This window comes from Rana temporaria, chromosome 9 (genome assembly GCF_905171775.1).
Source record: "Rana temporaria chromosome 9, aRanTem1.1, whole genome shotgun sequence".
Lineage (NCBI taxonomy): Eukaryota > Metazoa > Chordata > Amphibia > Anura > Ranidae > Rana > Rana temporaria.
The window spans coordinates 22397129-22424250 of NC_053497.1; the positions used below are offsets into that span (position 1 = coordinate 22397129).

Here is a 27122-nt window from a genome sequence, read left to right on the forward strand (position 1 = left end):
ACTGGGAACTAGTCCTTTGTCATCAGCTTGCCTTTTCTGAGCACAGCTTTTTTGATGATGATAACTTGAGGCAGATGTGATCCTGTTATGATTTGATTTCTTTAATTTCCCCCCCTCATTCCTTTGTTATTTGACTCTCCTTTTCCCTTTCTAGGTCACTAGGAAGCTACACATCTGTTTCCCATTCTTGTCCTGTTTCACGTTCAGCCATAAGAATAGGAAAACCCCTTCACCATTTTATTTACTGAGGGAGCCCTAATTGATTAATACTCAGCACTCTGGGAGTCTCTCGTCACATGTTAACGTCTTGTGGCTCAGCAGAAAGCCAATGTAGAGAACCTGCCATAAGAGTCCTTTCTGACGTAGAGACTATGCAGTGTATGGTTATACAGGGTTCACTATCTATTACCCAGGCACAGAATAAGGGCCCTTTCACACTACTCTGTAGCAAAATTTTAGTAAAAATGCTTTTTTTTTTTTTTAACTACGGGTTGCCTGTACCTGTGAAAAATAGACTTATGACTCAAATGCACCAAAAAACACAGATTTCATTAGGAAGCTGCGTTTTTGGTGCAGTTTTCAAAACCACACCAAAAATGCAGCATGCAGGACTTTTCAAAACACACTGCAACTGTAACACAGTGGTGTAAAGAGTCCCATAAGATTTAAAGGGAAACCTTTTTCTTGTGTAGCACCAGTGGCGGCTGGTGCTCAAAATTTTTGGGGGGCGCAAACGAAAAAAAAAAATTGCAGCCTCACTGTGCCCATCAAACGCAGCCACTGTGCCATCAATTGTCACCACTGTGCCATGCCATCAAATGCAGTCACTGTGCCATCAATTCGCACCACTGTGCCATCAAACGCAGCCACTGTGCCATCAATTCGCACCACTGTGCCATGCCATCAAACGCAGCCACTGTGCCATCAATTCGCACCACTGTGCCATGCCATCAAACGCAGCCACTGTGCCATGCCATCAAACGCAGCCACTGTGCCATCAATTGTCACCACTGTGCCATGCCATCAAATGCAGTCACTGTGCCATGCCATCAAACACAGCCACTGTGCCAATTGTCCACCACTGTGCCCTTTAATTGTCGCCACTGTGCCCATTGATGTCACTGTGCCCATTGATGTCACTGTGCCCATTAATTGTCGCCACTGTGCCCATTCATGCCACTGTGCCAGTTGTCCCCACTGTCGCCACTGTGCCCATTGATGTCACTGTGCCCTTTAATTGTCGCCACTGTGCCCATTCATGCCACTGTGCCAATTGTCCCCACTGTGCCTATTGTCGCCACTGTGCCCATTGATGTCACTGTGCCCTTCGTCGCCGCTGTGCCCTGTAAAATGCCCCTTCCCCCCCCCCGCCTGGCACTCACCTTTACTGGAGTCAGCCATCCACGTCCTCGACCCTCGATGTCTTCTCCCGCCCTCGATGACGCTTCAGCCAATCAGGTTACCGGTAGCCAGAACCGGCCAACCTGATTGGTTAGTCTGTCAGTCTTATCCAAGGAACGCACCCCCCCCCCCCCCCGTGCGTTCCGAGGATAAGCTTCCGGGGACCCGAGGGCTGTACTCGGAAAGCCTATCAGAGCCGCTGGCTCTGATAGGCACTTCCGTACAACCAACCAGCTGCCATATTCAGATGGTCGGCGCTCAATGTCGGCCATCTGAATAGAACAGCGGCAGCGGTGACAATAACATAGATTCGTGCAATGCATGAATCTATGTTATTAGACTCAGTGGCGGTGAGAGCCAGAGAGGGCGGCGCTCCAGCGCCCTCTATCCCTCTATGAACGAACCGCCACTGTGTAGCACTACCCCCGAAGGAGCTGCTGGTTTAGATTTGGGTCTGCCGTTACCTTACTGTTCACCATGTTTGTCCTAGGGGTCCTTCTTGAAGAGTTACAAATGTCCACACCAACACTTGGTTTCCTTTTGCTTCAAACGTTTTATTAACAAGTTCCTTTAGAGCAGTGGTCCCCAACGATTTTTCGAAGGGAATGGCTGGTGTTGGCGCTTCAATCATCACGACACCATGGTTGATATGGTGTCAGGGTGATTGAAGCGCATTATTTCTATTATTACATTGTAGTAATAAATTAAATAGTTCAACTTGCCATAATGTAGAATCAGTGGAAGCCCTGAGCGTGCCACGCTGCCTGCACCAGATGTGGATAGTCACTTGCCACGCTGCCTGCACCAGATGTGGATAGTCACTTGCCACGCTGCCTGTCACCAGATGCGGAATCTCACTTGCCACATCACCTGCCACAAGATGTGGATTGTCACTTTCCACATCACCTGCCATCCTTACTGCCTCAAGATGTGGAATGTCACTTGCCACGTTGCCTGTCACCAGATGCGGAATGTCACTTCCCACATCACCTGCCATCCTTACTGCCACAAGAAGTGGACTCTCACTTGCCACATCACCTGCCACAAGATGTGGATTGTCACTTTCCACATGACCTGCCATGCTTACTGCCACAAGATGTGGATTGCCACCTGCCACGTTGCCTGTCACCAGATGCGGAGTGAGTGGAGCGCCCCTTGTGGGTATATCATGCAGACAGCTGAGGGGGTTAATTCAAGTCCCAGCACACCTCACCTGTACTCCCACACACAGCTCACCTGTCACATCTCTGTGGGATCGCCCATCTAGATGTAGCAGGGTGTCTCCCTCCTCATGCTGCAGCGGTATCACCTAGCAGAGGGAGGATCCAGGACTCCTTCATCTGTCACTCTCTGGCTCCACCCTTCTGCAAATTCCTGCTTAGCTTTCCGGGGGGCCAGCAATCTGCGCCGCTGAACAAGGACTCTAAGTTTTCCCAGCGAGGAGCCGCAGGAGAGAGGCGATGTGGGGCAGGCAGTGTGAGATGTCATCTCTCTGCTCCCCGCCTAACCTCCAACACTGAGGCAGAGCACTGGCTTTGAGGGCGGAAGAGCGGCGATGCAGGGGACGGAGAGAGATGATATCTCTGCTTGCCCGCCCGCTCACTTCTTCCATCCACCCAGCGCTCTCATGCCGACAGCCCAGCATGTCTCTTGACGGCCGGCCGCACCCGCGGCCCGCCTGCAGAAGGGCCACGGCCCGGTAGTGGGCCGCGGACCAGGGTTGACGACCCCTGCTTTAGAGGGACAGAGGGTTAGGGAAGATTCAGGTACCTTGCTTTGCGGATTGCGGGTATAATCTTGGATCCAGAGGGCAACTGTCCCACACTGGATTCGGCGACCACTGGATAGGCCTCTCTCACTGGCCTAGCAGCCAGTGAGAAGCTTGCTCAACAGTCTTTGCCTAATGTTGGGTGTCCTATGTGTGTGGATGTTGCTGAGATTTGTAAAGCTATGCCATTTCGTTTTTTTACATTGGGTTGCCTTGGGATTGTGCAGAATTTTAAAAGGGTGCCTTGACTGATAAAAAGTTGTGTCAGCATGGCTGCTGGTAATCTCCATTATGGGCGCATGTGACAAAGCAGGAGCCATAGCAGCTGGCAGTAAGTCATTTGATCGATTGACTTTTGTACAATCAGCCTGCCCATGGATTGAAATCCGTCCAATTCCTGCTGAATTTCACTCCGTGTATGGCAGGCTTATAGGGTAGGGTGACCAGACATCCCCGTTTTCCGGGGACAGTCCCTGGATTGAGGACGCTGTCCCCGGATTGCAGTGGCTTGGGAGAGGGCATCTGGTGCTCCCACCCCGGTGCAACATTTGGGAGGGCGCAAAATCATTACTGTGCCTCCCCCAAGTGTGCTGTGTTGCTCCTTCCAGGGACTCCTATGGTCCAGCCTGTCCCACATGATCCCTCTGGTGAGGGTGGCCTTTGAGTGTGAAAACGGTGGAGGGGAGGGGCGGTGCAGAGCGTACGGCGGCTATTGGAGAAGCTCTTGGCAGGGGATACTGAGGAGCGGCTGGGTGTCGGGAACAGTACCGGTGCTGGGGAGAGCCCTGCTCCGGTGGATTATCATGGAAGCCATGGAGAGTTGAGCAAAATTAACCGATCTACACTGTTCATGTAGGGGGGGTATGAGTAGTGCAGGAATCAGGTAGGTCAGTGTAGTGGTCAGTATAGAACTCAGTGCAGTGGTTAGTGTAGTGGATAGTCTAGGAATCAGGTAGGTTAGTGCAGTAGTGAGGTAGGTCAGTGTAGGGATCAACTTGGTCAGTACTACTGTACTAGTGGAAGGGACTCAGTGAGTGCTAAAAGTCTGGCTGGAGGTGCAAATTTCTTGCCTTGTTCTGGGCGCTGACAACCCACGCTACACCACTGGCTGCATATATAATTTGAGGAAAATTGTTTACCATTTGCCACCAAAAAAATAAAAAATATGTCCCTGGATTTTTAATTAAAAATCTGGTCACCTTATTATAGGGCTACATGTCTCCTTTTGTTACTTATTATGCAACCTCCAGGTCCCAGCAGCCAGAAGTCCTTACTTTCCCTGCCTAGCAATGGTAAGCAAGTGACCTGAAACAGTATGAGGCGATTTTTTTTTTTTCCTGCACCGACGCCTCCCCTCACTCTGTGTCCAGCCCCATACAAGTGAGGAGGTCCGAGAAATCGCTCTCGGTAGCATCACACAGGGTGCCCCAAACATTTATAAAGTCTGTATTACTGAAAGTGCTCAAAATGCTTTCTATTATCAGGTACAACTTTTTGCAGATTGCTATATTTCATTGTGCAGAACAACTACGCAACCATTTAAGAAAAAAAACCTTTGTGTTAATGGGGACTGTTGTCACCAAACCAACTTGTAGTAGTGCATTTTAAAAATATTCAGTACCGTGCAATGACCTGCAATTTTTTTTTTAATATTACACACATTAGAGCCAGCATAGTAAGGGCATTTACTTTCGGCGTTTTTTTTTTTTCTCTCTGTACATACCTTTATATTCTGTTTTTTCTCCAGGGCTTCCGATGACTGCGGGACTGGGCGTTCCTATCCTTCCGTTGGATGATTGACGTCTTGTGAAACAGGTGACCTGTCACACAACGCGCATCACCAGATGTCGGGAAATAGTCGAGCTGCAAGTCGGCACTATACGGCGCCTGTGCAGTCAGCTCTACACGGCGGGCGCAGGCGCCGTATAGTGCCGACTTGCAGCTCGGCTATTTCCGGAAATCTGGTGACGCGCGTTGTGCGACAGATCACCTGTTTCACAAGCCGTCAATCGTCGAACCGAAGGATAGGAACGCCCAGTCCCGCAGTCATCGGAACCCTGAGGCAGGGATAGGAACGCCCAGTCCCGGAGTCATCAGAACGCGGAAGCCCTGGACCAAATCAGAATATAAAGGTAAGTACGGAGAAAAAAAAAACTGCCTTCCTATGCTGGCTCTAATGTTAAAAATCGTTTTTAGGGTGAACCTCCACTTTAAAGTCAGCTGGATGGAAAACATCAAACCAGCGCTGAAGACCACCTGAAAAAAAAAGTTTTTCTCCGTCTGCAGAATCAGAGGATTGTGGAACCGGGTGAGATCGGGTGTCAGCGGATGTTCATCCGCTGACACCCGCAATCTCATAGGGACCAATGTATGTCCCTTTTTCATCCGTACACGGATGAATGAAAAAGCGGACATACGGTCTGCCCGTGTGAAATCGCCCAAACATTTTAGTGACACAGGACAATTTTTTTTCCCCCACAGTAAACACAATGGGATTATAAAATACCTGGGACATATTTGGGTGCCCCAATGAGAGTAGTAATGTGGTGTACTTGGGCGAACACTGGGTGTGGCTGACTTCATTGCCCCACCGTCCAGTGATGCCAAACCTGCCCCCAGAATGCCACCCGCAGCTCAGGGGCGGCAACAGCTTTGTGTGTGAATATCTTGGTTACTTGGGAGCCACAGTCCCATCTGTATAATGTGTCCGGGTTTCAGACGGACTAAAACCCAAATTGTCTGGGTGAAGCCTGGACAGATGGCAACTCTAGTCTGCTAATATATATATATAATATGTTTGGGGGTTCTTAGTAATTTTCTAGCAAAAAAAAAAAATGTTTTACATGTAGGAGAGAAGTGATGCAATTTGTGCGTTATGGAAGTGGTTAAAGCGGGAGTTCACCCATTTATTAAAAAAAAAAAATTTTCCCCTTAGATTCCTGCTCGTTTGGTCTAGGGGAATCGGCTATTTGTTTTAAAATATGATCCGTACTTACCGTTTTCGAGATGCATCTTCTCCGTCGCTTCCGGGTATGGGTCTTCGGGAGCGGGCGTTCCTTCTTGATTGACAGTCTTCCGAGAGGCTTCCGACGGTCGCATCCATCGCGTCACTCGTAGCCGAAAGAAGCCGAACGTCGGTGCGGCTCTATACTGCGCCTGCGCACCGACGTTCGGCTTCTTTCGGAAAATCGTGACGCGATGGATGCGACCGTCGGAAGCCTCTCGGAAGACTGTCAATCAAGAAGGAACGCCCATTCCTGCAGCCCATGCCCGGAAGCGACGGAGAGGATGCATCTCGTAAACGGGTAAGTACTGCTCATATTTTAAAACAAATAGCCGATTCCCCTAGACAAAACGAGCAGGAATCTAAGGCTAAAAAGTGCTCTCTAAGGGTGAACCTCCGCTTTAAACATGGTGCAGGAAATGCACGCAAAACGCAGGTTTTCGTTCCTGCACCATGTTTTGGTGTGAACTGGCCCAGAATCCTGATCATTACCTCAGGTATCAGTGAGTATAGGTGAATTCTGACCTCATATTACCTCAGGTATTAGTAATTCCTGTCAGGATAGGACTGAGAAGCAGAGACATGTCACTAAACCCTGTGAGGATAGGTCAGAGAAGCAGAGACATGTTTCATTATCTCCCAGCAATGAGTGGAACATTGTAACATAAAAGTTTCCTCCTCGCACACTCATGCATCTTGTGTTTCTAGAAGCCTCGATTTCCATCTCTCCTCTTCTTACGTATTTATGTAAATGAGGCCGCCATGTTTCCCGCCTCTCGCAAAACAAACGGGGGGAGGGGGAGGAGTAGACACACCAAAATGGCGACATCCTTTACCTCGTGCCAGCAGCCTTAGCAACAGTTGCTGGGAACTGAATTGTAAGATGGCGGCCGCTCCTGCCGAGGAGGCGCCATGACAGTTACTGGGAGAAAGCTGGCGCGGTAGCAAAATAAAGCCGAACCTTCTGTTGTATGGCCGTGTGGGGCTGAGAAATGCCATGAAAGTGTAAGCTGGCGAGTTTTTACAGCCCAATTATCAAAAATCCGACTAGGCTTTGGTCGCGCCGAGCGCCTCTCCCTTTGTAGTCCAATCAACATCCGGGCACGCAGGAAGAAGCGGCCGCCATTACTGTGTCTTCCTCCTGCGAGGGGGGAGGAGTGGTCGACAAGATGGCGGCCGGTGGCCGTTAACATGACACGGTGCCTGTTATAAACAATAAAATAACAGAGCACAGTCTTTATTACACTGTAAACTGGAGGCAACGGTGTGCCGCACAACTGACATAGCCGTACGAGGCGCCTGCACCGGGGGCTGGCCATGTTATTGGTTTATAAGAGGCTATGGAGTCGTCCTCCTCCTACTTCTTGTGTTTGTGTTCCAGACGTGGAGGGTGCGGCTACGTTCTAATATGGCGGCTCCCACACAGGCAGGAAAGCTTCTTCGGCGTCTCCCTGCCAACGTCCCGTCATGAAACAGCCAATGAGAGAACGCAGATAGCGGCTCAGTGTGCTGAGAGCACTGAGCGTGTGCAGAATGAGGTGGAGTACAATGCTCCATACACCATAAGGGTACAAATCACCTCATAGTACAATATTATCAGGGTACAAATCGCCTCATAGTACAATATTATCAGGGTACAAATCACCTCATAGTACAAAATTATCAGGGTACAAATCACCTCATAGTACAATATTATCAGGGTACAAATCACCTCATAGTACAATATTATCAGGGTACAAATCACCTCATAGTACAATATTATCAGGGTACAAATCACCTCATAGTACAAAATTATCAGGGTACAAATCACCTCATAGTACAATATTATCAGGGTACAAATCACCTCATAGTACAAAATTATCAGGGTACAAATCACCTCACAGTACAATATTATCAGGGTACAAATCACCTCATAGTACAATATTATCAGGGTACAAATCACCTCATAGTACAATATTATCAGGGTACAAATCACCTCGTAGTACAATATTATCAGGGTACAAATCACCTCATAGTACAAAATTATCAGGGTACAAATCACCTCACAGTACAATATTATCAGGGTACAAATCACCTCATAGTACAATATTATCAGGGTACAAATCACCTCACAGTACAATATTATCAGGGTACAAATCACCTCGTAGTACAATATTATCAGGGTACTAATCACCTTAAAGAGAAAGTAAACCCTTTTAAAAAAATCAGGGAAAAAAACCTGTGCAAGAGAAAGGCATAATGAGCTCAATATGAATTACCTGGGATCAAAGCCCTCAAAGCGGTCCTCGATCACCTCCTCCATTGCCGCCATCTCTCCCGGGGTATCACTGCTCCGGTGTTGTGACTGTCCGGAGCAGCAATCACGTCACTCCTGCGCATGCACGCGGGAGCCGCTAGTGACGGCACGATCGCCTTCACTAACGGCACGCTCAGTGCGCCGTAGACATCGGTGCCCCTTTTTTGGAAAATATCTCCTTAACCGTGTAGGTTAAGGAGATATTTATGGCAGACTGAGGTGGAGTACAATGCTCCATGCACCACAACATGTATAATTCACCTCATAGTTCAACATTAGCGACTGAGATGGAGAAATACTATCCTCCATACACCACACAGTACACAAATCACCACACGACTCTGCTAATATAAAGGCTGATTCATACACCCCAAAGTATGCAAATAATTTAAAAAATGTCACATTATGGCAGACTGAGGTGGAAGAGGAGTACACTGCTCTATACACCACACCATGCATAGTTTGCCGCAAAATAATATACTATTACGTACTGAGGTGGAGTACAATGTTCATCCATAAACCACCACACCTTGTATAATTTTCCCGCAAAATTCTATAATATCACAGACTGAGTTGGAAGAGTACAATGCTCTATACGCCTCACAGTACACAAACCACCTCACAATTCCACATTAAAGACCTGAACACACAATCGGATATTCCGACAACAATTGTGTGATGGAAGGGTTTTGTCGGATAATACAACCGTCTGTATGCTCCAGCGGACAATTGTTGTTGGAATTTCTGACAACCAATGTTGGATAGCCATGCTTTCAAATTGTCCGACCACAAATGTGTTCCGTTGGATTATATGATCGTGTGTACACTAGTCCGTTCGGATTGAAATTCAAAGTACAAACATGCACGCTCCGAAACCAATGCTAACCATCAGATATTAGCAGGAGTTTCCCAAAGGGTGGCGCTAAGGAGCTGAAAACCAAGTCATTTTGTGTATGTTGGCTGAAAAAGTTCTGGCGTCTGTATGCAGAACAAGTTTGTGGCCAATGCCCTTCGGACAAAATTCCACGGATTTGTCCGATTGTGTGTATGAGGCTTTACACAGACTGAGGTGTAGGAGTACAATGTTTGTCCATACACCACACCGTTTACAATTTGCTGCAGTATTCTATACTATCACAGACTGAGGTGGAGGAGTAAAATGCTCCATACACCACACAGTACACAAACCACCTCACAATTCCACATTAACACAGACTGAGGTGTGGAAGTACAATGTTTGTCCATACACCACACCGTATACAATTCGCTGCAGTATTCTATACTATCATAGAATGAGGTGGAAGAGTACAATGCTCCATACACCACACAGTACACAAACCACCTCACAATTCTATATTAAAGACCCTAAGGCCCCTTTCACATTGAGGCGTTTTTCATGCGGTACAGCGCTAAAAATAGCGCTGCTATACCGCATGAAAAAATCATGCCCTGCAGGCTTCAATGTGAAAGCCCGAAGGCTTTCACACTGAAGCGGTGCGGTAGCAGGACCGCTCCAAAAGTCCTGCTAGCCACATCTTTGGAGCGGTATAGGAGCGGAAATCATGCATTGCGGGCGCCGCGGTATTAACCCTTTTTCGGCCGCTAGCAGGGGTTAAAACCTCACCGCCAGCGCCCGAATATTGCGGTAAATACGACGGTATAGTGCGGCTATATCGTCACAGCACCTCCGCTGCCCAATGTGAAAGCAGCCTTACAGACCGCTTTAACCTACAGGTAAGCCTAGATTAAGGCTTACCTGTAGGTGCAACAAATATCTCCGAAACCTACACGGTTTAGGAGATATTTGCAAAAGAAAGTCACCGATGTCTACGGCGCATGCGCTGTAGTAGACAACGGCGTGCAGGCGCACTGAGCGTGCCGCTTCTAACAGCGATCATGCCGTTAGTGGCGGCACCTGTGCGCATGTGTGGGAGTGACGTCACAGCGCCGGAGCCGCGATATGTGGAAGTCACTCGTGGAGAGATGGTGCCGACGGAGGAGGGCAACGAGCATCGCAGGGGGCTTTGATCTCAAATAAGTACTTCATATGCATACTAGCTCATTATGCCTTTGTCTTGCAGGGTGTTTTAGGAAAAAATAAATAAAAAAAAAAGAGGGTTTACTTCCTCTTTAACACAGACTGAGGTGGAGGAGTACAATGTTTGTCTATGCACCACACCGTAGTACATGGTGTGGTGTATTGACAAACATTGTACGCCTCCTCAGACTGTAAATGTATAGAATACTGCAGCGAATTATACACAGTGTTCATATATATATATATATATATATATATATATATAGGAAATTATTTTCTTTTTATTATATTTTTCATTTATTATTATATATAGATTGTATTATTATATTGTTTATTTTATTATATGCTAATTATTATTGGGACAATGTCTTGCATATATATATATAATATATATATTTTTTATTTTGTATTTTATTTTGTATTAGTGGAACAATTACGTTTTTGTGATATATATATAAAAAAAATATATTATTTTGTATTTTATTCTATAAATAGAATATGTTCTTTTTTTTTTAGGAAAATTCCTCTCAGAGTTCTATCAAAGTTGATCTTTCACAAGCCAACGTATGACTGTATATCAAAATGTATATTTTATTTTCTCTTTTTATTCCATTTAGTCATGTAATATAGGATTAGGAGATTTTCTGTCAGCTCCGTTGTATAGAAGGTGATTTTTGCACACAGGCCGCAGTCCGTCTTTCCGCCCCGCCCCCTCTCTCTCACCACACCGCGCGGCGCAGTCCCCGCCTCCATCTTATTGTCTCCGGAGGAGGAGGAAGACGGGAGGCGGTCGCTGACAAGATGGCGGCTCCCAGGGAGGCGTGAAAAGAGACTCCGGTGCCCTATCCCGCGTTCGCTCACCGATTTTCCCCGACGGTTCACTGTTTTTGAATTGCCCTCACCCGGGTGCTTCTCGGCTTCGCTCTATTTAGCCGTTTTTCCCCTCAGATCCGCCCGGTTCAGGGAGATAAGCGGTGGCGGCGGGGGTGGAGCCTTCACTTTTCTCCTCCATCACCGGCGGACTAGCCGCTTCCTCGGTTCCGGCGCTCCCCTCTCTTCACATAACTACTTCCCCCCTCCCGGATTTTTGGCGCCGCCGCGGCCCGTGTCCCCTCCCCCTGTCAGGTTGGTGTCGGTGTGTTGTCGCCCCGCTCGCCGCCATCTTTGATTCTCCCTTTATTGGTTTGTTTGGACGGCACAAGATGGCGGCTCCCATGGACTCCCTCAGCTCCGCGTCTCCCGGGCGGCTTTGAGAGAAAAGAGCGGATCGGAGAGGACAGAGAAGAAGGCGGATCGTCTGAGCGGAGCGGGGGGCAGTCGGGGCTCCACAAGCCGGAGTGAGGGGCGGGAAGGACTCAACAGGCGGCTTGTTTTCTCTCTCCGGCCGCCGTCATAAAATGGCGGCTCCCATGGAGGGATCAGCGCCTCAGTGAGAGCCGGCTAGGCCGCAGCCCGCCTTCCTCCTTTTATCACCCCACAGCTTTTATTATTATCCAGCCCGGAGGCCTCTGATCCCCCTTCACCTCCTTCACACTATCCACCCACAAAACTCAATCCTACACCCCGTCAGCATGGCTTCCTCCCCGGCCGTCACTCCCGCCTCCGCCGCCCTGCAGCCCCGCTGGAAGCGAGTGGTGGGCTGGTCGGGCCCGGTCCCTAGGCCCCGGCATGGACACCGGGCTGTCGCCATCAAGGAGCTGATCGTGGTGTTCGGTGGAGGCAACGAAGGCATCGTGGACGAGCTTCATGTCTACAACACCGGTGAGTGCGGGAGGGAGGGGAACTACAAGTCCCGGCACGCTCTGCGGCCTACACACTGCTTTACGGCTACAGTCCAGACAGACCTTTATTATACAGATCAGGCCTCCAGGAGACTACATGTTCCAGCATGCTCTGCCTAATGGAGCCTGGAACCGGCGGGCGGGCCTGACAGCTGGGGAGGAGAGAGCGGGAACTACAGATCCCAGCATGCACTGTACTGATGAACTACAGGTCCCAGCATGTACTGTATTAGTGAACTACAGGTCCCAGCATGCATTGTTAGACTGGCATTGTACTGGTGAACTACAGGTCCCAGCATGCACTGTATTAGTGAACTACAGGTCCCAGCATGCACTGTATTAGTGAACTACAGGTCCCAGCATGCACTGTATTAGTGAACTACAGGTCCCAGCATGCACTGTATTAGTGAACTACAGGTCCCAGCATGCACTGTATTAGTGAACTACAGGTCCCAGCATGCATTGTTAGACTGGCATTGTACTGGTGAACTACAGATCCCAGCATGTATTTAGCCTATCACAGATCCCAGCATGTACTGGTGAACTACAGATCCCAGCAAGCATTGTTAGACTGGCATTGTGCTGGTGAACTACAGGTCCCAGCATGTACTGTACTGGTGAACTACAGGTCCCAGCGTGTACTGTACTGGCGAACTACAGATCCCAGCATGCAATGTTAGCCTATCATTGAGCTGGTTGTGCCGGTGAACTACAAATCCCAGCATGTAATATTAGACTGGCATTGAGTTAATGGAACCTGGAGCCGGTGGTCGTGACAGCTGGTGTTTTTTTTTATATTGGGGAGAAGGTGGGAACTACAAGTCACAGCATGCCTTGGTAGTCCAACGGTGAGCTGATTAGGTTGGTGAACTACAAGTCTCAGAATGCATCCTTAGCCAGGTGGAAAGAAGGCAATTCTGGTGAACTACAAGTCCCAGAATGCACCGCTGGGTTCTCACTGAGCTGATCATGTGGCCTCCTGTTCAGTGGGCATGTATTGTTTAGTACAGAAGTGATAGCTGGGAATGGGGGGGGGGGGGGGGGAGGGGTGATTGGAAAGAGGCCTTTGGTGAACCACAAGTCACAGCATGCTTTCCCAAATGAACACTGAGCTGGTTGGGTGGCTTGATCGGTCAACTACAAGTCCCAGCATGCATTGTTAGACTGCTGCAGAGAAGGCATTTCCGGTGAACTACAAGTCCCAGCAAGCATTGTTGACCTAGCTTGATAAGGGGGGGTGGTCTGTGGACTAAAAGACCAACCATGCCCTTGCTAGCCAGCAAGGATGAGTTTCTGGTGAACTACAAGTCCCAGCATGCTTTGCTCAGCCAGATTCTGAGTTAATGGAGCCTGGAATGGGGGGGTGGAATGCATTGTTGGGTAATAAGCAGGCATTTCTGGTGAACTACAAGTCCCAGCATGCCATGGTTTGCTGATTTGACAGCGGTGGTGAACTACAAGTCCCAGAGCATGCACTGCCAGTTATAACACTAAGCTGAGTGTGCAGGAACTACAAGTCTCAGCCTAACACTGATGATTGGGAAGAAGGCAAGTCCCAGCATGCACTGCGGGCCCGCCTGATATGACAGCTGGGAAGATTAGGAGTCTGTGGACTAGAAGTCCCAGCATGCATTGCTAGTATAAGACCGATGATTGGGTAAAAAGAACTTTGGTGGACTACAAGTCCCAGCAGTGCACCCCGGGGGATGTGTGTTTCTGAATGTGGAGGGAGGAGCTGTGTACAGGTGATTGGAGGTTGTATTGTAGGGACACAGACAGGGGAGATGCAGCCGCCCCCCTCCCCGCCAGCACAGCGATGCACTTCTGCGCTTTTTAAAATCCACAAAGAAAAATGGCGGGTTTACCCAGCAGGAGGATCAGAGACAGACGAGAGGGCGGGGCGCCGTCACACAGGAGAAGGGGGGCGTGAGCGGCGCTCGGAGGGGAGGACGTAAACGTTGATCGAGGAGGTGGGCGGAGACGGCGATCGGACGGGGGCGGTGCCGGGGTTTTGGACCCAAGACTGGTGCGGGGGTCGGGGCTGTGGGAGCTCACGCTCTCCCCCTAGTGGTGGCACACGCTGCATGTCTCATCGGCTGCACACAATCCAGGGCTGGATCTGCTGTGCAGCTGTGTTGTTCCAGGCAGATGTAATAGACTGGAGCTGTGCACTAATCACGTGGTTTTCTCTTCTGTATTTCTACAGAATGCTATGGGAGGGATATTGTCGGGCTTGGAAGTGTAGTCCCAATGATGGACAATGGGGGAGACTTGTTAAAACCAGAGTCCTCCAGAACCTGGTGCAGCTCTGCATAGAAAACCAATCCGCTTCCAGGTTTTATTGTCAAAGTTTATTTGAACAAGCTGAAGTTAAGACGCAGGTTACTATGAACAGCTGCACCAGTTTGAGGAAATCTCCCCCAATGTCTGCTAATCCAAAAGGAAGGAAGGAAGTGTAAAAGTATTCTGTTTATGTAAGAGTAGTGAGTACTTGGCACAGATGGGTAGTGAGCCAATCAACAGGGGTGAATGTAAACATGGATCTATCCTCCAAATAAAAAATAAGACCAACCTTCAGCACTCTGTCCTTTTTATCTGCTGTCATTTGTATTTAATAAGTAAAATATAACCGTGTCCAGAGCTTTGCACCCCCCCCCCCCCCCACAGCATCTGATTCCTCAGCTTATCTGATCACTAAATTCTCATATAGTCTTCACTTTTTTCTGTCATTTTAACAATTGCTGTATGGATTCTGGACGTTTGATTAGTATTTGTTTTCCTATCTTTTATTTGCTTTGTGATCAAAGTGTCTTAAAGCGGGAGTTCACCCGAAATTTTTTTTTTTTACCCTTAGATTGAGGCTCATTTTGTCTAGGGGAATCGGGTAGTTTTTTTAAAATCAAAGCAGTACTTACCGTTTTAGAGAGATCTTCTCCGCCGCTTCCGGGTATGGTCTTCGGGACTGGGCGTTCCTATTTTATTGACAGGCTTCCGACGGTCGCATACATCGCGTCACGAGTAGCCGAAAGTCGGTGCGCAGGCGCCGTATAGAGCCGCACTGACGTTCGGCTTCTTTCGGTTACTCGTGATGCGACCATCGGAAGCCAATCAAATAGGAACGCCCAGTTCTGAAGACCATACCCGGAAGCGGCGGAGAAGATCTATCGCGTCACAAGTAGCCGAAAGAAGCCGAACGTCAGTGCGGCTCTATGCGGCGCCTGCGCACCGACTTTCGGCTACTCGTGACGCGATGTATGCGACCGTCGGAAGCCTGTCAATCAAATAGGAACGCCCAGTCCCGCAGCCCATACCCGGAAGCGGCGGAGAAGATCGCTCTCTAAAACGGTAAGTACTGCTTAGATTTAAAAAAAAAACACCCGATTCCCCTTGACAAAATGAGCCTCAATCTAAGGTTAAAAATTAACTTTTCGGGTGAACCTCCTCTTTAATTTGGCAATAAAATCTAAAATATTCATCCAAGTTAGTGGATGTGTATTGGAAAAGTCACACTTTGAACATGATACAATAGATGAGTAGTGCAGACATTAGTCGCCTTCATTTTGTGTTCAATGTTTCAGTCTTGCTCTGTATTGTATCAAAGCGAGGACTCTACATTTTTTATTTTTTCCCTTCATGGTGCTGATAATCGGAATTGGTCTTGTCATGGATGATTACTTTTTTGCATGGATAGTTTTGGTCTAGATAAAACCGTTTGGTGTGAACAATCTGTCTCCAGATTTTCTTCTGCTGCATCAGTGAACTGTCAAAACGCCTTTCTAGATTTTTTTTATTTTTTTTGTATACATTCTCCACCCCCCCCCCCCTCATGTATATAGCTGAGGCATCGGCTAATGAGTTCTCATGTGACCAATCGGCTTGAAGCTGCTGATGTCGTCACTCTAGCTAGCTGAGGATCCAGGCGCCAATTTCAACTGTAAAAAAAGGTGCAGCTGTGTTTCCTCTCCAACAGAGATCAGCTTTCTTTATGCCGCATGTATGTGGCTTCTTTGCATTTTTTTTTCATTACTGCAGTTGCAGAGTATCTGTATTGCTTTAGTATTAATAGCCCAACAGTTAATAGACAGTTGCTCATTGCATTTACAAATTGGTCACATCTAGGCTCTTTTATTAGAGCACATTTGGGAGAAATTTAAGATTTGTGCACAGAGAAATGCAGTTTGCTTTTTTGATCTGCTTCTGCAGCACATTTGGCTTTTTTGCACACATTTTTATTTATATTTCAATGTTTTTATTAAAGAAAAGAGCAGAATAGTCAACATACAAAGGCCAATCTTCAAACAAATGCCGTTTCCAAAAAAAGTAATTCTAATCATCGCACAATATCAGTACCTTGTGTAGAAAAGAACGAAAATAAAACAAAAACAAACCCAACCCCTATAGGAGCCTAGATACCAGTATAGAAACATACGCAAGTGGGGTAAGTATCAAAAAGAAATACCGAGTGATACATAACATGGGATCTGTATAAAACTCCTGAGAGTCTTGGGCTGCATTCACACCTTGGCGTACCTAATCGTGGCGTTTTGTCCCGCGAATTGCGGCAACAAATTGCAGCGTTTCGTACCGCGATTTGCGGCGCCAAAACACAGCGATTGTGAATGCAGCCTTCCCCCAGGTCCACATATCCTATGCCGAAGCCGCCTAAAAAAAAAGGGTCCGGGACTTGTTTTGAGCTTCAGGCGTTCGGCGTGATGTGAACCATCTCCATAGAGGGCAATGTAAAATGCGCTTCAGGCGTATATACGCCTAGGTGTGAATGGAGCCTTAAGAGCAAACAGGATTCTAAAATGACCTAGTGCAAATTGAAAACAAGTACATTCAAGAATTAATAGAGGGAAAGAGAGAGAAAGAAAAAGAGAGGAAATAAGGAAAAGTAGGAGAGTAGAAGAGGGTCCATTTTTTATTTTTTTAATATACTTTAGTGGAGTAAAAAAAATGCAAATCGTGGCAAATGCACTACATGCTTTTCTGTAGCTCTTCCATTGAAGTCTATTAAAAGAAAAAAAAACAGATGTGGACGTGTCCCGTAGGAAATCATGTTAAATTAATGGACTGTAGTGTGTTTCTGTAAAAAGCATTAAATGCATAGACATGAACCTCCATGTCTCATGGACTGCATACAGCCAGGGCTAGATCAGCTGTGTTGTTCCAGGCAGACTGTATCTGTGCACTTATCACGTGGTTTTATCGTCTGTGTTTTTAGAGAATGCTATGGGAGGGATATTGTCAGGCTTGGAAGCATAGTCAACATGAAATGCAATGTCATAATGTGCTTGTATGTGTCAAATACTAACACATTATGTGAAACGTAACTTAAAGGGGTTGTAAAGGTAAAAACATTTTTTCCCCTTAAAAAGCTTTGTTTACCTTAGTGCAGTCCTCCTTCACTTACCTCATCCTTCCATTTTGCTTTTAAATGTCCTTATTTCTTCTGAGAAATCCTCACTTCCTGTTCATCTGTCTGTAACACCACACAGTAATGCAAGGCTTTCTCCCTGGTGTGGAGTGGGAGGGGGCGAGCAGGAGAATCAGGACGCCCACTAACGCACAGCTCCCTTCTCTATCTACAACATCGAGAGCGTCCTGCTCGCCCCCTCAAGGGAGGGGGCGAGCACGACACTCCACACCAGGGAGAAAGCCTCGCATTACTGTGTGGAGTTAGACAGAAGAACAGGAAGTGAGGATTTCACAGAAGAAATAAGGACATTTAAAAGCAAAATGGAAGGATGAGGTAAGTGAAAGAGGACTGCACTAAGGTAAAGGAAGCTATTTAGGGGATGATTTTTTATTTTTTTTTACCTTTCACAACCCCTTTAAAACTAAGTCTTCAAGTGGCGCGCTGTCATCACTGAAGGCGTTTCCATCTTCAGAGTTCGCCGTTTTATGGCACAGGGTTTTGAAGGAACAGCACTGGTATGCCCTTTCTTCAGAATGCATGCGCCGGTGATGTCGCTGGCTGCATGTACAGTAAATATATCTTATATGGCAGTGCTCGACAAAATCCGGTCGCAATTGCGAAAAGAAATTGAAAATAAATTGTGACCTAGCGCCCGGGGAAACTTAGGTCTGCAGAAGCCCGCAAAGCTGCTGCCTCAATTACCGGCCAGCGTGGGCCCGCCGCGATCGCACGGAGACACAGGATCCTGTGTCTCCGATCGCGCGGCTTTGCGGCCTTCTGCAGGCCTAAGCTTCCTTCTGTGAAGGCCGCAAAGCCGTTGCCTTAATTACCGGCAGGCGCATGGTGGGGGTGCACGGAAGACAGCACCAGGTGAGAATTGCGCTACAATTTTTTTTTTTTTTTTTTTTTTTTTAACCTTCATGATTCATATTTAGTGTAAAAAGTCTCTCTTTCATCAAGTCAGTCCCCCACCATCAGGAGAGACAACCTGACCAATACAATCATAGTGTTGGTAACGGAAGTGACGTTCAGTCGCCGCCATCTTGCTACACTCCGCACTCCTCCATAATAAGGATACACTGAGAAGGGGGAAAGTGGACATCTTGTTACACCCACCGGTCTTTTGCATTTGAAACCTATATTTAACAGTAAAGTGAGTTTATATAGTGAAATTCTGTACTTGGAACTCCGTCTCACTGTTATGATGTTGAATAGCAGCAGCAAGCCGGGTGATCTCACAGGTTTGCTAATCTGACCGACGTTTGCGGCTTTTAAAATTCAACATCTAACCAGTCAGATGGAGTTTAGTACAAGTATATCACTATATAAAGTCACTTTCCTGTTAAAAATAAGTGTAAAATGCAAAAGTGTGGTGGGTGTAACAAGATGTCCGCTTTCCTCCTTCTCGGAGTATCCTTACTATGGAGGAGTGTGGGGTGTAGAAAGATGGCGGTGACGGAACGCCAATTCTGATAGGTCGTTGAATCTGAGGAAACGGCTGCCCTTACTACGGTAATGGCTTACAGTTCTAAAACAATAACATTGTCTCAAGTTCTTGTTTGTTTTGGTGAAGGTTTTGATTAGAAAATGTCACATGGCACTATAAAAGTGATTTAGTGTCTCTCACAACAATAGAACTTGTGTAATGACTGATGCACAAGAAAATGTGCCGATTATTAAAAATACTTGTTTCTTTCTAACCCTCCCTCACAAGTCTATATAAAGGGTTGTATTTTTGACAAGCTATTCATTTTTAATGTGCTGGCAGATACGCACAAAGTATAGCAGATGCGACTTTTAAAATCGCGGTGCACCAAATGGCATGATGGTACATGGGTGTCGTGCATTTTGGTGGCCTCAAACAAGCTTTCTAGATGCATTTGGGGTTCCGTTCACATTTAAAGCGGAGCTCCGCTGGAAAAAAAACTATTAAAAGCCAGCAGCTACAAATACTGCAGCTACTGACTTTTAATATTCGGACACTTACCTGTTCTGGAGTGCAGCGACGTCTGCAGCAGAGGATGTGCAATCGCTCGTCTATCTGCTGCCCCCACCGCCATCTTCGGTGAGGGAATCAGGAAGTGAAGCGCTCCGGCTTCACTGACCGATTCCCTACGGCGCATGCGCGAGTCGCGTAGCTCCGTCCTCACTGGTCCCTGTTGTGTTCTGGGAGCCGAGTGTTTCCCAGAACGGGCGGGGGCAGGAAGTGACGCACTACCCGCAGAATCCCCTCAGAGAGGACTCCCGGAAGTGGGTGCAAATACCTGTCAAAGATGAGCGGAAGTTCCACTATAGGTTAGAAGCCAATTGGTTTCTAACACATTAAGTTCTCAAGTTCCTGGCATGATGAGGTGACAGAAGATTTAAAGCTGAAATTCTATAAAAATGTGTTCCCATAACGGCAAGATCTCCCCAGAGGACCCACAGCGGACACACTGGACCTATACCTTACATTGCAGTGGAAGTTTTCCATAAGGTGTAAAATACTGATAGGAAATGGAACACAGAGTTCTGCATCACTGATGTACCCTTAGTTGTGGGGGGGGGGGGGGACTTGTAATAACCTGACTGGTTGTCATAAACATTGGTGCTTTGAAGACTCGCTTAAATGAATGGAACAAAGGTAAATGACCGATGGAAGAGATCTGTGTACTTTTAAGCACCTGTGGGCATTTGTTTTAGGTTTTAATGCATGTTAATTGCATGTGCTGACGCGAGACTTAAAGGGCGAACAAATCTAAAGCAATGCTGGCTTTTATGTAACTTAATAATGGAGTTAACTAGGGCTGCAACTAACGATTATTTTCGTAATCGATTAGTTGGCCGATTATTGTTTCGATTAATCAATTAATCGGATAATAGCCTTAAAAAAATTAAAAATTTAATTGTTTTTTTTTTTTTTTTGGGCAGATTACAAAACACAAATTGTCACAAAAACACATTACATGCTTTTCTGCAGCTTCACCATTGAAGTATATTAAACCAAAAAAAAAATCAAAATGGCACCGTTTTGGATTAAAAAGTCCTTGCCCTTTGCAAATACGCAGCAGCTGAAAAAAAACATGGATGTGAACGTGTCCCCTAGGAAAACATGTAAATGAACTGTAGTGTGTTTCTGCAAAAAGCACCAAAAAACAAAGGTGTGACCCAGGCCTGAGATGTTTAGTATCATGATGGGGTTAAAAAACAAAAATAAGTACAAAAAGAGCAAATAATCGCTACTGAAGGGGTTAATTTTTTTTACGTGGGACAGTGAAAGTAATATTTACAGTAGCGATTTGCTTTTTTGTACTATAAAGGGCTAATTTTAGTTTTTTTAACCCCATTATGTTACTGGCCGATTAATCGATTATGAAAATGGTAATCGATTAATTTCATAATCAGTTAGTTGTCGATTAATCGATTAGTTGTTTCGGCCCTAGTGTGGTAACAAATCGGTGTTGATGCTTCAGAATCATTAGGCCTGTCATACAGGTGAGCTTGTAGCAGCCATTAAATCATCCTACAAATCATCATGCATGCCAGTGATTAACGTCAAATTGCACCTAGTGATTGCTATAGTCTCTTGTAATTTGCCTTTAAAAAAAAAAAATGTAATTATATTTTCCCCTTTCAACAGGTGTAGAGTAGTTGCATGAAATGTTGCACCTAAAGCAGAGTTCCAGCTTTTTTTTTTTTTTTTATTTTTTTTTATTAAAAGTGAGCAGCTACAAAGTATAGCAGCTGTGTTTTAATAAACGCACACTCGCCTGTCCCACAATCCAGCGATGTGGACACCTGAACCCTCGCTTCTCTCGCCGGCCTTACAAGCGTGGGCACCCAGCTGTGGCGGCTCCACATGCACGAGTCTCGCTGCGTCACCTCACCTCATTGGTTGGGCAATCTTCTGGGACCTGTGACGTGTCTCAGAAGATTGCAGGCAGGGGGAGTTGAGAACTTCTGCTTGAATCGCCTGAGTGGGAGCGGGTACCTGCCAAAACGAGGCGGAGGTGGGTTTAAAGCGCAACTTCCCCTTTTTGGTTGAGCTCTGCTTAACCACTTGCCGACCTCCTCATGTATTTATTATATACATTATTATTTATACATTTATGTCAGCAGAATGGCACGGACAGGCACATGTACGTACCGGTACGTCCTCTGCTTGACGTGGGTCGGGGGTCCGATTGGGACCCCCCCCCCCCCCGTACATGCGGCGGTCGGTAAGCCTCGGGGAGCGATCCGGGACGACGGCGTGTCTATTCGTTTATAGCCGCCCCGTCGCGATCGCTCCCCGGAGCTGAAGAACGGGGAGAGCCGTATGTAAACACAGCTTCCCCGTGCTTCACTATGGCGGCGCATCGATCGAGTGATCCCTTTTATAGGGGAGACTCGATCGATGATGTCAGTCCTACAGCCACACCCCCCTACAGTTGTAAACACACCCTAGGTGAAACATAACTCCTTCAGCCCCCTGTGTTTAACTCCCAAACTGCAACTGTCATTTTCACAATAAAGAATGCAATTTAAATGCATTTTTTGCTGTGAAAATGACAATGGTCCCAAAAATTTGTCAAAATTGTCCGAAGTGTCCGCCATAATGTCGCAGTCATGAAAAAAATCGCTGATCGCCGCCATTAGTAGTAAAAACAAAAATAATAATAAAAATGCAATAAAACTATCCCCTATTTTGTAAACGCTATAAATTTTGCGCAAACCAACCGATTATTGCGATTTTTTTTTTTTTTTTTTTTTACCAAAAATTGGTAGAATACGTATTGGCCTAAACTGAGGAAAATTTTTTTTTATATATATGTTTTTGGGGGATATTTATTATAGCAAAAAGTAAAAAAATTGCATTTTTTTCAAAATTGTCGCTCTATTTTTGTTTATAGCAAAAAATAAAAACCGCAGAGGTGATCAAATACCACCAAAAGAAAGCTCTATTTGTGGGGAAAAAAGGACGCCAATTTTGTTTGGGAGCCACGTCGCACGACCGCGCAATTGTCTGTTAAAGCGACGCAGTCCCGAACTGTAAAAACCCCTTGGGTCTTTAGGCAGCATATTGGTCCGGGGCTTAAGTGGTTAAAGCCAAAATGCTATTTTTTTTTCTGGCCAGTGGAGATGAATAAGAACACTTGTCAGATTTTATTGCTGTCTGTGCCCCCGTTGGATTTACCATCCCTATTTAATTGTGGGTTGTTCGCAGAACAAGAATAGAGGAGAAATCTCCTAGTTCTGGTAACAACCAGGATTCCTTCACTTGATTGATTTTTATCTCGCTTCCTGTTTTGGCTATGGTACAGGAAGTGAAGGAAAATCGCCACAGTGGGAACACAGATGACAATAATCTTATAGGGGGTGTATACTACTCTATCCTTTTTAAAGTAGATGTTCAACCTACCTTTTAACAATCTCTAAGCTGCATTGTTGCCCCCTTCTTCAACACGTTTACGACTGCCCAACATGTGCAGTGGAAGAAGGGTGGGTGTAATGTGCATGTATGCGTCACTGGGTGGCCATCATTTTGAGAGCACTCTGCCAGCACAGAGAATGTGACAATCAATCAGTGGTCACATGAGCAGCCAATCTTTACTGCCCCCCCCCCCCCCCCCCCCCCCCCGGTGTTCTATAGTGTTTTTTTAACCACTTGCCAACCAGCCGCTGGGGAAAAAACACGGAGTTTCAGGAAATAGACTGCCTTGCCCTGGCCATAGATGATGCAATTTTCTTTGGTTGCAGGAAAGGAAATCACTTAATTGGGGAATTCCTCCAGTAGAGCTATTGTGTTCTCCCAGCGGGGCAGGTGGTATGGGGCAGTCACCCCTACCGGGAGAACACAGTATTAAAGCGGAGTTCCACCCAAAAGTGGAACTTCCGCTTAAAGCGGGGGCTCACCCTAAAAAAAAAAAAAATTTCTAGCATACTAGCGCGAGCTACAGTATGCCTTTATTTTATTTTTTTGCGCCGTACTCCGTTTAATCCCGTAGTTAATTTTCAGTCTAGGCGTTCCTATGCAGAGGGGAACATGATTGACGGCCAGCTATGGCGCGTCACGCTTCACGGAAATAGCCGAAATAGGACTTGGCTCTTCACGGCGCCTGCGCAGGCAGCTCCTAGTCTGTGCGCAGACGCTGTAAAACGCTGAGTCCTACTGGGGAAGCGTGACGCGCCATAGCTGGCTGTCAATCATTGTCCCCTCTGACTAGGAACGCCCATTCCCCGCGGGGAGTCTGAAACTTATCTCCGGGATTAAACTGTGAGTACAGCGCAAAAAAATAAAGGCATACTGTAGCTCACGCTACTATGCTGTATTTCATGGTAGAAACTTGCATTTTAGGGTGAACCACCGCTTTAATCCACTCCTCGCCCCCTTACGTGCCACATTTAACATGTAATTTTTTGGGGGAGGAGTGGGACTCATCCAGTTCGTATCAGTGTGAACCCAGCCTAAGGGAGAGATACTTCACATACTCGGCTTTGACAAGTAATCCTATTTAATGATCCTACTTATGTCTTTTGCCAAGTTTGGTTTGGATGATAATATAAATGGCCAATACTGAGCTGAACAAATAACCGCTAGTGTGAAATATTTCCTTTTGCCACGGTGTGGAAAGATCTGCGTTGGCAATATTCTAAAAGCAGTTAGTTGAATTTGACTTGAATCCACGAATGTCCTAGTGGTTATCAGATGGTTGTGGTGCGTGTTACCAGTAGTTGTTTGCATATGATAAGAGAAGATAATGCAGTGTGGTTTATGAAGGCTGTTTATATGACATCTTGGAGAAAGGCTACTGGTCTGACAGCTAGTTATGGGTGCTTAAAGTTACATTAATTCTAAGTCGCCTTTCACACTTGTGTCCTGTGACTGCAAAGTCGCATGACAAGTCTTGCCCCTATGATTTCCAATGAGTACTGTGTATATCTGTGCAACTTTAATGTAGTCCCTGCACTACTTTTGGTTCGACTTTGTCTGTCATCTTGAGGTAAATGGACCTCAAATTGCATCATTGCTTAAGTCGCGTCAAACTCGAGCGACTTTCAGGTGAAAAGGGGCCTCGGTTTGTGTGTGTTTTTTTTTTTTCTTTTTAACCACTTCCCTACCGCCTCATTGTGAAATGACGGCGGCAGGAACCCCTCCTCGATCCGGGTGGATGTCATATGACATCCTGGCGCTCTAGGGCGCGCGCCCGCGGCGACGCTCGTGACCCAACGCGGGTGCCCGGCGGCCGCGATTGTCTGTAATCACGGCAGGAGTGTGGATCTGTGTGTGTAAACACACAGATCCACACTCCTGTCAGTGGTGAGGAGACCGATGTGTGTTCCCAGTACAGAGGAACACACATCGGTCTCCTCCCCTTGAGAGTCCCCTCCCCCCTACAGTTAGAACACACCTTAGGGACACATATTAACCCCTTCAACGCCCCTTAGTGGTTAACCCCTTCCCTGCCAGTCACATTTACACAGTAATCAATGCATATTTATAGCATTAATCGCTGTATAAATGTGAATGGTCCCAAAAACGTGTCAAAAGTGTCCGATGTGTTCGCCGCAATGTCACGGTGACAGTAAAAAAATCGCAAATCGCCACCAATACTAGTAAAAAAAAATAATAAAATAAAAATGCCATAAATCTATCGCCATAAATCTATAACTTTTGCGCAAACCAATCAATATATGATTATTGCGATTTTTTTTTTTTTTTACCAAAAATATGTAGAAGAATACATATCGGCCTAAACTGAGGGGAAATTTTTTTTTCTTTTTTTTTTTAAAATTGTGATATTAAATAAAAAAAGTAAAAAATATTGTGTTTTTTTTTTTTTTAAATTGTCGCTCTTCTTTTGTTCATAGCACAAAAAATAAAAACCGCAGAGGTGATCAAATACCACCAAAAGAAAGCTCTATTTGTGGGAACAAAATGATAAAAAAATTGTTTGGGTACAGTGTAGCATGACCGCGCAATTGTCATTCAAAGTACGACAGTGCTGAAAGCTGAAAATTGGCTTGAGCAGAAAAGTGCGTAAGTGCCCGGTATGGAAGCGGTTAAAGAACGCCACCCTTCCACACACTTTACAGTTCTTTTGGTCCAAACAAACTATGTCCCCCACTAACATGTGAGGCCGCTGGATGTGCAGTATAATCTGTAGCTGCAGAGACTTCCTGTCCCATACACGGAACACAGAAGGGTCTAGCCCAGCGGTGCTGAGAGCAAGCAATGAATACAAAGCTTCCTCTGAATAGCTGAGTCAGAGAGGCGGGCTGATGGGGGTCATAACCTCTGACTCAGCCAATCGGGGGAAGCTTTGTATTCATTGAAGGATTATATTGCTTCCTGCTGGGCAGGGTTTGACAAATTTGCTTGGAATCTAGGAAACAGCTAAAAAAGTTAGGAACCAGAAAACGCACCCCGTCCCGACGAGCTTGCCCGCAGAAGCGAACACATACGTGAGCAGCGCCCGCATATGTAAACGGTGTTCAAACCACACATGTGAGGTATCGCCGCGATTGGTAGAGCGAGGGCAATAATTCTAGACCTAGTCCTCCTCTGTAACTCAAAACATGCAACCTGTAGATTTTTTTTTTTTTTTTTTTTTAAACGTCGCCTATGAAGATTTTAAAGGGTAAAAGTTTGTCGGCATTCCACGAGCGGACGCAATTTTGAAGCGTGACATGTTTGGTATGATTTTACTCGGCGTAACATTATCTTTCATAATATTAAAAAAATGGGGATGCATTTACTGTTGTCTTTTTTTTTTTATTATTAAAAAAATGTAATTTTTTTTCCCCAAAAAAGTGCGCTTGTAAGACCGCTGCGCAAATACGGTATGAAAAAGTATTGCAACGATCGCCATTTTATTCTCTAGGGTGTTATGATAAAAAATATATATTTAATGTTTGGGGGTTCTAATTAGAGGGAAGAAGATGGCAGTGAAAATGGTGAAAAATGATATTAGAATTGCTGTTTAACTTGTAATGCTTAACTTGTAATACCAACGGCCACCACCAGATGGCGCCAGCTCACACAAGGAAGAGCTGGGGACTTCACAAAGCCGCGGCCTCACCTAAAACATCCTGCCCGCAGCGATCCTGGGAAAAGGCCGCTCGCGGCCATTTTACCAGGATTGCGGCGAGCTGCGGGCAGGATGTTTTAGGCGAGGCTTCGGCCTAGTCTGCGGATCGCCTTTTCCCCAAGTCGCCAGGACGCTATTTCTAGTCGCCCTGGCGACCGAGATTTGTCAAGCCCTGCTGCTGGGGTAATGTAATCCATCAATGAGTCAGTTTGTGACCTCATCAGCCCAACTCTCTTACTCGGCTATTCAGAGGAAGCTTTGTATTAATTTCTAGAATACATTGCTTGCTGAGTGCCGCTGGGGTAGACTCTTCTGCGTTCCGGGTATGAGACAGGAAGACTCCGCTTGCACTCGGAACACAAAGC

At 46.3% G+C, this 27122-nt stretch overlaps 1 protein-coding gene across 7 annotated transcripts in view; it reads left to right on the top strand.

Annotated features, from left to right (window-relative positions):
* Positions 1-11278: 11278 nt before the first annotated feature.
* HCFC1 (host cell factor C1) overlaps positions 11279-27122 on the top strand; it is a 60114-nt gene continuing 44270 nt past the window's right edge. For 5 of the 7 annotated variants that reach the window (XM_040322946.1, XM_040322950.1, XM_040322948.1 and 2 more), the window contains exon 1: positions 11280-12268. In XM_040322946.1, coding sequence (XP_040178880.1) covers positions 12079-12268 — 190 coding nt within the window. In that variant the 5' untranslated portion in view covers positions 11280-12078. Of the gene's footprint in view, positions 12269-27122 lie in introns of all 7 variants that reach the window. The other 2 variants (XM_040322947.1, XM_040322951.1) reach the window with 1 other exon arrangement.